The 13273-nt window shown below is 37.8% G+C and overlaps 1 protein-coding gene across 13 annotated transcripts in view; it reads left to right on the plus strand.

Moving 5' to 3' along the window:
• mark2b (MAP/microtubule affinity-regulating kinase 2b) overlaps positions 1–13273 on the plus strand; it is a 354246-nt gene that overhangs the window by 225095 nt on the left and 115878 nt on the right. For all 13 annotated transcript variants that reach the window (XM_028802626.2, XM_028802582.2, XM_051932354.1 and 10 more), the window contains exons 4-7: positions 4158–4206; positions 6529–6594; positions 7047–7117; positions 12683–12739. In XM_028802626.2, coding sequence (XP_028658459.1) covers positions 4158–4206; positions 6529–6594; positions 7047–7117; positions 12683–12739 — 243 coding nt within the window. The remainder of the gene's footprint in view (positions 1–4157; positions 4207–6528; positions 6595–7046; positions 7118–12682; positions 12740–13273) is intronic.

Below are 13273 nucleotides of genomic sequence, written 5' to 3' on the forward strand. Positions count from 1 at the left end.
ACAGAGAGGAGTGGTTTGAATCCAATTTGAATTTCAAGGTTTGTTTTCAAGCGACAGTCGGTTAGCAGTGCTGCAATTGTAGCTACCGGGGTATGCCTCAGTCCATGCGCAATAAGCCGTTGCCCCTGCACTGGCATTTCACACCATTTCAAATTAAAGTGTTTTTCAGATGTAGCGTCGCTAGTACTGTATCGATTTTGGAGAATGACACGACGTTTGAAAGCTCATTTTACTATACATCCACCTGTATGCCTTATTGTAACATTTGGAAATTGTTTTAGTTTGAATACAGTAGCCTCCTGCTTAAGTACGCACCCGTTTAAGTATGCATCCCGGTTAAGTACGCATATTTTTCAAGATTTATTAGTTAAACATGTCATGGTTCGTCATTTGGCGAAGGTTTTGAAGTTTCTTGCATTTGGCTTTGAGGGAGACAGCTTGCTGTGACTTGCTCTGAAAGGATTCAAACGATTTCTTAAGATCATTGAATGTATCATCAGCTTCAATTTGAACTTCAGAGCAGAGCAGCTAATCCTCGATGTCGAGAGCACGCTATGGCCCTCTTACTGGGTGCAGACGTTTTGCTTAGCTTCGAGATGATTTTGCAGCGTTGAGACTCATTGAGACGCTTGCCGCTTGGTTTCTTTGACATCGTAGCGAAATGCAAGCTATTTGGGAGTGGCGGCTAAGTACGCGCAAACTTCGCAGGTTCAAGTTGCGTTTGGGAGTGGCCAACCTAAAGTACGCACAAACTTCGCAGGTTCAAGTTGCGTACTTAAGCAGGAGACTACTGTATTCACGTCACCGATTCATCATTTTCACCGTCTAGTACTGGTATGTTTCTCGCTCTTTGTTGTTGTTCAGAGATACTCCAGCCTAACACAAACACATGGATACAATCACTGGCGCTGGCGGCAGCAGCTTTTAATTAGTACCCCGGTAATACAAAATCAGGATGCGTCCTATAAACAGGTACACAGGTTTTTCCATGGTTTTTAGGGTCAAAAATCCACTGCGTCCTATACATGGTATCATCCTATATGCGGGTATTTACGGTAGTTAAATCTTATACATCCCTACTAAACACAGATGGATGTTAATTTGCCTTTGAGTGATCTACCTCATAAAAATGAAAGTGATTTTAAAAGTTTTTATTTTGTTTGTTACAGGACATGGTATGGATGATGTCCACATCACCCAGGCCATTTCTCTGTGTAAGAAAGTTGCCACTTGTTTTGTTTTGTCAGTTGTTACATGTTTTGTTATTTGCACAAAGTCGTAGATGTTTGTACAGGACTACACACAGTATGATGCACTTTAGTAAAGAAAATCCTATTTCAGTGGAAAGTACTTTTTAAAGAGCAAGTCGGTCTTTTGTTATTTTTGCTCTGTATCTTTTTTATTTACATTTTCTTAATTGCACATCTGTGAGTCTTTTGATATGCAGGAAAAGAACATTATTTTATTTTATTCAAGGAGCATTATTATTTAATATATGCCGATAGTTTATTTTTGAGCCATTTCTCATGTACATCTACAGCTGTATTTTAATAAAAGTGGCTGTGTGACATTTGAGACATGTGGCTTTGACTCAGAACTATCTTTTTGTTACTACTTTAGGGGAAGAAAAAATTTTGAGATATATATTGTATATTGCCACTCAGCTAAAAAATGAAATGAATTTTGGTCCATATTTCCCAGCCCTAGCATCTAGTAATTCTGAGAGTGCCAGAGGTTAATCTAGTTCCTCTGCAATGAGAGTATCTACCGTAGATACTCGCGTATTAGTCGATCTCGCAGATAAGTCGAGTGCATTGTTTAAGCCGAAAATTACGAAATTTGTTATGACCCGCGTATAAGTCGAGAGTAAAACTTGACAGCTATCAGAGATAGAGGGCGACAATCAGCTGTTAATGGCGACAAAACTCACTGTCACGTCACAGGCATTCCCTCTGTGCTTGGAGAAATGCTAGACTGGTTGACTCGGCAACTAATCCTTGCGTGTGCGTGAGTTGTGAAATGTAAACAAAGGCAAGATGGCGTCGATATGTCACATGGGAGCGAAGCGAGTGCAGAAAAGAAAACACTCGGCAGACGATGTTTTGCACATTATCACTAAGTCGGACTCTGATTTTTCAGAATCTGATTTTATTGACAGTGATCAGGAATCGAGCAAGAGAGTGAGAAGCCGGCATCAGCTGATCGGACACCAGCTGATCGGCTGCCAGCTGAACGCATTCGCGCAGCTGATGCAGCTATGGCAAGGTTCGCGTGGGAGGAATACCCAGACATTGATCCGTGGGAGCCGAACTGGCTACCAGATTTCACAAGACAGCATGGCTTGCTGTTGGACACGACAGATCACCCGCTGCTGGACTGCTTCAGGCTGCTTTCTCCTGATGCTGCTTTTCAGCTACTGTCAGACGAGACAAACAGGTAGGCAGAGATAGAGGGCGACAATCAGCTGTTAATGGCGACAAAACTCACTGTCACGTCACAGGCATTCCCTCTGTGCTTGGAGAAATGCTAGACTCATTGACTCGGCAACTAATTCTTGTGTGTGCGTGAGTTGCTAAATGTAAACAAATTTAAACAAAGGCAAGATGGCGTCGATATGTCACAAGGGAGCAAAGCGAGTGCAGAAAAGAAAACACTTGGCAGACGATGTTTTGCACATTATCGCTGAGTCGGACTCTGATTTTTCAGAATCTGATTTTATTGACAGTGATCAGGAATCGAGCAAGAGTGAGAAGCCGGCATCAGCTGATCGGACACCAGCTGATGCCGCACCAGCTGATTGGCTGCCAGCTGAACGCATTCGCGCAGCCGATGCAGCTATGGCAAGGTTCACGTGGGAGGAATACCCAGACATTGATCCGTGGGAGCCGAACTGGCTACCGGACTTCACAAGACAGCATGGCTTGCTGTTGGACACAACAGATCACCCGCTGCTGGACTACTTCAGGCTGCTCTCTCCTGATGCTGCTTTTCAGCTACTGTCAGACGAGACAAACAGGTAGGCAGAGAATTTTTTTGAATCGTGGGCTGCGCTTGCATCGCATTGATAGCGTGCGTTGCCTTGGTTCTTTTGATTCCAAATCTGGTTGCACATGGCAGCTAATGGTATGTTTGTTATCCAAAACCTGCAAAAACTAACGCTGAAATTCAAGTATTTCACAGTTTGTAAAGAATTATTTAATGAAGTTAGAAAAAAACTAGCTAATTAGCAATAGAATTGCTGGCTTATAATTATTTCAAAGACCATGGGAAACGGCAGATGACCGGTGACTTAACACCATGAAGCGTTGAGTGTACAATGTCATTACCCAAATTCTATGGACAATTGTGTTGCCCCGCGGATAAGTCAATTCTGTTTTTTTGAATGAATTTTAAGGCATAAATTTTTCGACTTATACGCGAGTATCTACGGTAGTTGTGGTATCTGTAATGTATCCATAAACATATTAAGTTGTGTCTTTGTCTTCTTTAAACTGAGTGGAATGTAAGGACTTATAGTTGTCTCTAAATGTATGCATTATATTTTTATGGTCAATGATTTTGTCTCCATCTGTATTGGTAATTACTGGAATTGCATTGCGAACTTCCTTCTTGTGGATTTGTTGAGCTAAGATCTTATTAGCCTTCTCTCCATGTTCATAGTGGTGCTGTTGTGATTTAAAAATGAGTTCCGTTTCTTTTGTTGTCAAGAGGTTGAGTTCTGTATGTAGAGCCTGTCTTTTCCTATAAAGTGCCTCATTTAGACATCTGGCATGTTCTTTATCTATTCTGGTAATTTCACTGATTAGCTTTGATGCCACTGTCCAAATATTATATTACATTGTACTAATATCAACACATTGATTAAAAATGAATTTTTTTAAGTTTAATGCTCATCATACATAATAGTAATCAACAGTCAAATAACACACATCTTTTTGTTTTAATTTAAAGGAAGTTGATATAAATATTTATGATGATAATGCATTTACAAACTGAAAATGAAGTATTTTACCAATCCACAAATCTTTATCTAAGAATGTTGATATAGCAACTTAAAAGTTTAAAGTGCATTGTTTACAAAAGAGTGAAAACACCCAAATTAGTATTTAGTGTTTGTTTTCCTGTTTGATCATTTTTTTTTCTTTTTTTCACCAAAGCTATTTCGTGAAGTAAGAATAATGAAGATGTTAAATCACCCCAATATAGGTAAGATCATTTGCTCATGTTTTAAGCTTTACAAAAAAAAAGTTTTGTGAAGACTAAGTGTTAGTTTGCTTGCCTGTTTTATAAACATTTCTTTCTAACACCACATAAATTGAGAAAATAAATGAATCCTATTCTCTTTCTTGGTAGTAGTAAACTGCTATTTACAGTGTATCCAGAAAGTATTCACAGCACATCACTTTTTCCACCTTTTGTTATGTTACAGCCTTATTCCAAAATGGATTAAATTCATTTTTTTCCTCAGAATTCTGCATACAACTCCCCATAATGACAACGTGAAAAACGTTTACTTGAGGTTTTTGCAAATTTATTAAAAATAAAAAAAACTGAGAAATCACATGTACATAAGTATTCACAGCCTTTGCTCAATACTTTGTTGATGCACCTTTGGCAGCAATTACAGCCTCAAGTCTTGTTGAATATGATGATATTTGATATTTTGGCTGTGTGCTTAGGGTCGTTATCCTGCTGAAAGATGAACCGTCGCCCCAGTCTGAGGTCAAGAGCGCTCTGGAGCAGGTTTTCATCCAGGATGTCTCTGTACATTGCTGCAGTCATCTTTCCCTTTATCCTGACTAGTCTCCCAGTTCCTGCCACTGAAAAACATCCCCAAAGCATGATGCTGCCACCACCATGCTTCACTGTAGGGATGGTGCCAGGTTTCCTCCAAACGTGACGCCTGGCATTCACACCAAAGAATTCAATCTTTGTCTCATCAGACCAGAGAATTTTCTTTCTCATGGTCTGAGAGTCCTTCAGGTGCCTTTTGGCAAACTCCAGGTGGGCCGCCGTGTGCCTTTTTACTAAGGAATGGCTTTCGTCTGCCCACTCTACCATACAGGTAAATTGGTGGATTGCTGCAGAGATGGTTGTCCTTCTGGAAGGTTCTCCTCTCTCCACAGAGAACCTCTGGAGCTCTGACAGAGTGACCATCGAGTTCTTGGTCACCTCCCTGACTAAGGCCCTTCTCCTCCGATCGCTCAGTTTAGATGGCCGGCCAGCTCTAGGAAGAGTCCTGGTGGTTTTGAACTTCTTCCACTTACGGATGATGGAGGCCACTGTGCTCATTGGGACCTTCAAAGCAGCAGAAATTTTTCTGTAACCATCCCCAGATATGTGCCTCGAGACAATCTTGTCTCAGAGGACTACAGACAATTCCTTTGACTTCATGCTTGGTTTGTGCTCTGATATGAACTATCAACTGTGGGACCTTATATAGACAGTTGTGTGCCTTTCCAAATCATGTCTAGTCAACTGAATTTACCACAGGTGGTAAGCTGCAGAAACATCTCAAGGATGATCAGAGGAAACAGGATGCACCTGGAGCTCAATTTTAAGCTTCATGGCAAAGGCTGTGAATACTTATGTACATGTGCTTTCTCAGTTTTTTAATTTTTAATAAATTTGCAAAAACCTCAAGTAAACTTTTTTCATGTTGTCATTATGGGGTGTTGTGTGTAGAATTCTGAGGGAAAAAATGAATTTTGTCCATTTTGGAATAAGGCTGTAACATAACAAAATGTGGAAAAAGTGATGCGCTGTGAATACTTTGCGGATGCACTGTATGTCCATTCCCTAAGGATTTGGGGAATTTATTTTTGTGAAATTGCTTTTTAGAGCAAAAAAAATCATCACACTCATCCTGACAGATGTTAACAAAACTTGACATGCTGGTTTGGTCATATGAGTAACATATAGAAATGAAATTGCACATGTCTTGGATAAATATAAAGGGAGATTTAAGCAAACAAAGTTTGAATGTATTGGTTGGGGGATTATGACTTTTACTGGCTATAGCTTCCTAAATGTAAGTTGCACAGAAATGGTTCTCATATTGTTTTAACAATCTTTTTTAATTTTAGATTTTGTGTAAATACCATGCTATTCCCAAAGTGAAAAAATGTCTTAGATTTGTCTTTACTAGGTCTTACTGAATCTAATAGTATTTGTCAGTTTTGAAATAAATAATGTCTTAGCAAAATAAGCAATATATGATAAGGGAACAGAGTTAATACCATTCCGATAACAAGTATAGGGACATGGGATTCCATTCTGTCACCTGCCATAAGATTTAAGGTGCAAATCTTGCAGCATTTTACAGTTGATGAAGGATTTGGCCGGAGAGGTAAAGACATATGTACATGTTTTGTCCCTGGGTTTTCAAGTGTTTTTCTCATATCAAATGCCAATATTATGAAATATATAGCATTTTATATTTACAGTATAGTACTGTACACTGTATTCTTTGTGCAAGTATATTTATATTAGTGTGTGCAATAACAGTATTTTATATCTTTTTTACAGTTAAATTATTTGAAGTTATAGAAACAGAGAAAACACTTTATTTAGTAATGGAATACGCTAGTGGAGGTAAGTTTACTTTCTTTTTTTTTTTTTTTTTTTTTAACTTAATATGGGGTTAGGGATGCATATGATTGTAATATGAGTAAAAGAATGATTTGGATTATTGCCTGACATTATTGCAGCTCATTATTTAACTGAGGGGGAGTAGATATAATCCATATTACATTTTGTAACCACAAAAAAAAATGTCTATATTAATGGCAAGAATGTGACATGTTTTAATAAATCACTAAATCGTTATCTTAGTTTTGATTTTTATAACCACAATATATGTTAAAATTGTGTTTGCTTCTATTTCAAGGCTGTAGTGCACTGTATATATTATACAAATGACTGTTTAAAGAAACCAGTTCTGTGTCTTTTATTGTATAACAAATTAATTGTAATCAGATAGAAATAAGGAGTTTTTCCATTAGATCAAAAACATTTTCCCTTTGTGCTGTTTGTTCATGTTACAGGTGAAGTTTTTGATTATTTAGTTGCACATGGAAGAATGAAAGAAAAAGAAGCTAGAGCAAAATTTCGACAGGTCTGTATCTTTATTTTTAAAAACACTCATATTAGAAATGTACCATTAGACATTCTGTATCATTTCCTAAATGTTGGGTAAATAATGCTATGCTTTCATTTAAATGATTTTTAATATTCATTGTTGGGGGAAAAACATTTAATATTTGCTAATATGCTACATTTGAAAAATAGTTTTTTAGTTTTATTTGACTGTTCCCTAGTTACTGATCCACATTCACAAATTCACTGTTGACATGTAAGGTTTGTACAGAATTTAATATTATGGATGTCATTTATATATAATCAAAAATAATTAAAAAGCTTTTAATAATTGTGTTTTGGCTGCAATATTTAATCCTAATGAGATTTTTTTTGTATGACAAAAGATCAATAAACTTTGAATATTCATTCATAGGTGCTTCTTTTATATAATCTTATGCTTTAGTATTAAAAATATGGAGGGATTGTATTTTGTTTATTTCTAGTTTTGTTCAAAAGAGCAATTAATTCAACACCATACGTTTCGTATGTTCAGTAACATGTCTTTTATCCCTTCCTATAGCAGAAATGTGAAGTGTGTCCATGTTTTTAAACCTTTTTGTTTACGTCCAAACCTGTTAGAAACTGTTGTTGTATGTCCCTTAAGCATTGCAAAGTTGTAAAATAAAAAGTAAATCATTTAGAATATATTAATATGTAATGTAAAATGAGATTAAAACACATTTCAATGTTCTTTACCTAGAGAAACGACAAATTTTAAAATAAGCAAATATTTTTTAGTATGAAAAGAGGAAGATCGTTGATTAACCTGTAATGGTAATGATGGCCATTTAGTTTCACCTCCTTAGCATTAGACCCAAGCAATACTCGGGGTGTAAAACAGTGCTAAAAGCATTAGTCCCGATCGTCACTCGGGTAACTGTTTTAGATGTGTCTTACATAAACGTTAGACCCGAGGATTACTCGGGCTATAAAAGTGCCAACAACATTAGCGTTGAGCGTTGCTCGGGAAACAATATAGGTGTGTCTTGTGTACACGACAGCCCCAAGTGTTACTCAGTCAACGATGCAGATGTGTCTGCTCCTAGCCTCATAGTGCTGTTTCATAAGAAACATTTTTCAGCAGCACTGGCGTTGCACGCTTTTGACAGTGATACGAGCAGTGATGACGAAGTGAGTCTGTTTTCAGGCAGTGAAATTGAAACAGTGAAATGGAAAGTAATTCTGATGAATCTGAAAGTGATGTCAATCACACATGTGCAGTGTGCTGTTCAAAAGTTGATCAGTCTGGATTGTGTAGTTCACCATGCTTTAAGATATACCAAACATATAACACGTATTTACCGCATATATATTAGCATTATTTTTATTATTATTTGTATCATCATTATTATACTTTCTGCACTTATGACCATGGTTTTAGTGTTCTGCATGTTTCACAATAGAAAGATCAGATTTAATAAATATGTAATTTTTCAAGCCAAAAAGTGCAACACTTTTTACATGTTTTTTCAAGAAAAAGTGTGACGCTAAGGAAGTTAAAAGACTTACAGGAGTGTAATCACAGGGAGAATGCTGTAGGGCAGTGTTTCTCAACCTTTCTGGGTGTCACAATCCATGTCTTTTCATGTAAGTGTCTTTTCAACCCCCCAAAGTTCCCACTTCATGAATCGAGCATGATTGTTAGAGTGGCGACCCACTACCATTATAAGCAATAACAGGCAAATCACTGGATGCAGCCCATGATATGTTGCAACCTTGTGGTGAGAAACATTGCTGAAGAGTCCTGGCGTAAGAAGCCACATAATTGAATCTAGTGCTCGAACCTAGATTCAGTAGCCTAGTTCTGAATCTAGTTAAATGTTTACTACTGAATTTTTTTTCCTCATAAATTCATCAAACTTTGTCTAATTTTGGTGCCAAATATTTCTCCTTTCTTATATTCATTTTAATCCAGCTAAATAATGAATTGCATATTCAGGATAGAATCCAAGGAGCACTTCTCACACTGAAAGACATAGAATGGAACAAACAAGAATCTTTAAAATTATGTGCAAAACAGCAATAATTTTGCGTTTTGCTATTGCCCTTGTCACTACTGGCAGCATGAGGCAGCACCTGCAGCCAATTCAGGTTACACAGGGAGTCCCTCTCCTCCAGGATGGCACATCCATACATGCCGTCACAAGAGGGGTGTCTCCCAGCATAGTCTCAAGTGCATGGTCTAGATACCAGGATATGGGGTCATTACACTAGGAGAGCTGGACAAGTCAGTAGAAGGGCTATCAACCAAGTGCCAGGACTGGTATCTGCTCCTTTGTGTATGGAGGAGCAGGAGGAGCACTGCCAGAGCCCTACAAAATGACCTCCAGTTGGCTACTGGTGTGCATGTTTCTGACCAAACTGTCAGAAACAGAATTCATGAGGGTGGCATGAGGGCCCAACATCCTAGTGGGACCTTTGCTCACAGCTAGTGCTGGGCGGTATACCGGTTCATACCGAAAACCGTTTTTAATTTTTTTTATGATATGGATTTTTCTTATACCGCAACACCGGTTTAAATTGCCTAAACGACGTTCGGAACGTGGCGCAGCGGGAAACTGTTCAAATGGGGACCTTTTTCACTGCTACAACACTAAACACAGATTTGTTGCACTAGGGCTCTTTTTCACTGCTACACCACCAAATAGTGGGCGGTAGCATAGGTATGCCTCGTGGTGAAAATGGACAGAGAGCATTCCGAAACTGAACTAAAAGTAAAGTTGAACATGATGAACAGAAGAACTTTTGCCGAAAAAAAGGAGTCACGTCCGTCGCCTGGAGATACTTTAGTTTTAAAAGGTCAGATGTGTAAATACTGTTTCTATACTACTGGATAACACTGCAAGCCAAGTTGTACTTGTTTTTCTACTTGCTAGTGTATGTTTTGCTTGTATTCATCCTGCGATGTGCTGGCGACTCGTTCAGAGATGGGCGCAACTCTGAATGGATGGCATAATTAAACATGTATAACGAAGATATTTTTAAAGTTCTGAACACTCCATCAGCTAAGTTAATAACTAGTTTTAATTTCACAAAGACGTTTATCGTGTGGGGATTGGTAATGTAGAGAAAGAAAAAGGAAAGATAGGAACTGGGGTTTTGGTAGAGAGCAGGAATATCATGAAGTGAATGGATTCTGTGCGGTGATTGCTGCAGGCGCCTGCTCTTAGTGCGGAGGAAGTCAGTTTAAGAAGCGTAGTGATTAACGACTGGGTCGGGGAACACTTAACACAAAGTATTTGATGTGCTGCATTAACTTGTGACGGGGTTTGAGAAAATCTAGTAAATTAAACATTGATTTTAGGATGAAGTTTAGTTTACAACATTCTACTTTAATTATAAAATAAACTATGAGAATAAAGTGGCAATGTCGACTTTAATCTTGACATAGTCAACATGTCGAATTTATTCTCGACATATAGTTTGTTTTTTTCTTCCGTGTCCATATTTTTTTTTCTTCACAGTGGCCCTAATGCGCTTCCATAGGGCTATACCACAAACAGCATTATAAATGCAAGTTGCAGTTTTTATTATTTATGTATATAGCTTAGCTTGAAGCAAGGTCCATATTAATGCAGTTTGCCTAAATGATGGTACAGTTGGTAAGATGTCATCACCAAGTTGCACTTGTTTTATTTTATTTTAATTTGGTGAATACTGTGTAATGCACCTGGGCTTGAAGCCTTGAAGTAATGGTGCAACTATCAGTAATACTATTATGTATTTTATTGTTATTATTTATTAGTTTAAATATTATGCAGTTTAATGATGGTAAAATTGTTTAAAAAGTCACTTTAACGTGTCAGTGGACAGAGATTGTTAACATTAACAGAAAGTGTAGTTGGTTTACAAAAAATATTTACTATTTATTCCTTTTCTAAGACGTGTTCAGTGCAATCCAACTTTTGACAAAGACCTCTGGATATTTTACTAAGTCTAAATGCCTCTTTGGATGGTTGAAAATATGTTGTCAAAATCATAGTTTAAGCTTTTGCAAAATTTGTTCAATTAAAGGTTCTATATTTTGACTGCATCTGTCATGCAATGTGATTCCTTCTCTTTAGTGCCACCCCCTTGAAAACTATCACTTTATGGGGCCATGCAAACCTGGATTAATACTTGTGTGCACATTAAAATGTCTTTTTGTACGATGTACAATTCTCATAACAGTCTAATAGGTTATTCTTAGCCAGTCTACTGCAGTAATTGCAGTGGAAAATGTGGTTAACATCCACTCATGCATGGGGAAAAAAATACCGTCTAATACCGTGAAACCGGCAGAATTTAGAAAAATACCGTGATATAGAATTTTGGTCATACCGCCCACCTCTACTCACAGCCTATCACTGTGAAACTCAATTTGCATTACCAGAGACTACCATAATTGGCAGCTCCACCATTGGCACCCCAGTTTCTTCACAGATGAGAGCAGGTTCACATTGAGCACATATGACAGATGTGAAAGAATCTGTATTCATCGTGGTGAATGTCATGCAGCCTGCGACATCATCCAGCATTGCTGGTTTGTCCGTGGGTCAGTGATGGTCTGGAGTACATATCCTTGGAGGGTTGCACAGACCTCCACGTCCTGGGCAACGCTTCCCTGACTGCTGTTAGGTACCGAGATTAAATCCTCAGAGCCATTGTCAGACCTTATGCTGGTGTAATGGGCCCTGGGTTCCTTCTGGTGCAGGACAATGTCAGGCTTCATGTAGCAGGAATGTGTAGGCAGTTCCTGGGTGATGAAGGCATTGGTGCCATTGACTGGCCTGCACATTCCCCTGATCTGAATCCATTTGAGAACATCTTGGATTTTATGTATCTGTGTATCCAACACTCCCAACTATTGCCACAGACGGTCTAGGAGCTCACTGATGCCCTGATCTAGGTCTGGAAGGAGATTCCCCAGAATACCCTTTGCCATCTCATCAGGAGTATGCCCAGATGTTTTCAGGAGTGCATACAGGCACATGGTGGCCATACACACTACTGAGTTGCATTATGAGTTGCCGTGGTGAAATTCACACAAGTTGGAACAACCTGTGATTTCAGTTTTTAACATTAATTTTCAGTGTGATTTTGAATCCAGCCCTCAATGTATTAGTGATTTTGGTTTCCATTGACCGTTGTTACGTCATTTTGTTCTCAATGAATTACACAGTATTGCTCAGTAAAGATTTTCCATTCGAATATTTTGTTCATCAAGACCCTGTGTGTGATTAAAGTCTTCCCTTAATTTTTTTGAGCAGAGTATATGGGAATAAAAAAAATAAGCACAAATTATAAAACATTAATTGTGGAGCCAAAGATTTGTTTAAAATAATTTATGTATATGAGCATTGCAGTAGGTGTACCTATAGACTGAAAAAAAGTATTTATATTACCTTCCCTTAATAAAATGAGTCAGGAATTTGCTCATGAACTGCATTTGTTATAGTATTTGTGATGAGTTCTATAACCTTCTTTCTTTACATATTCAAGTTAGTATGTACAGTATTTTGGCTTTAAATGACACCTCACTCTTCAATGTTGTCTCTTCCAGATAGTATCAGCTGTGCAGTATTGTCATCAGAAATGCATTGTACATAGAGATCTTAAGGTGAGTATATAAAAGCCTTGTTTTGAGGTGTGCATTTTTTTAATCTTTTATGATTAGAAGAAATTAAGCCTACAATGTTTAATTTGTTTGACATTTCACATTGTGCCTTGAATTAATTTTTATTTTTAACAATAAATAATGGCCTTAACATCTATATACCTATAAATCTTTTCTGAAGCCTAATGACCACTAATATACAGTAAACCCTCATTTATCACGGTTAATCCGTTCCAGACTCTACCTCGATAAAAGAATTTCCGCGAAGTAGGATTCTTTATTTATAAATCAAATATTTTCGCAGTTAGAGCATAGAAAACCTGTTTACGGCCTTCTAAATACGTTTTTCAACATTATTAGAACCCTCTAGACATGAAATAACACCCTTTAGTCAAAAGTTTAAACTGTGCTCCATGACAAGACAGAGATGACAAGTTCCGACTCACAATTAAAAGAATGCAAACATATCTTCCTCTTCAAAGGAGTGCGCGTCAGGAGCAGAGAATGTCAGAGAGAGAGAAAGACAAGAGAGAGAAA

This window comes from Erpetoichthys calabaricus, chromosome 1 (genome assembly GCF_900747795.2).
Source record: "Erpetoichthys calabaricus chromosome 1, fErpCal1.3, whole genome shotgun sequence".
Taxonomy (NCBI): domain Eukaryota; kingdom Metazoa; phylum Chordata; class Cladistia; order Polypteriformes; family Polypteridae; genus Erpetoichthys; species Erpetoichthys calabaricus.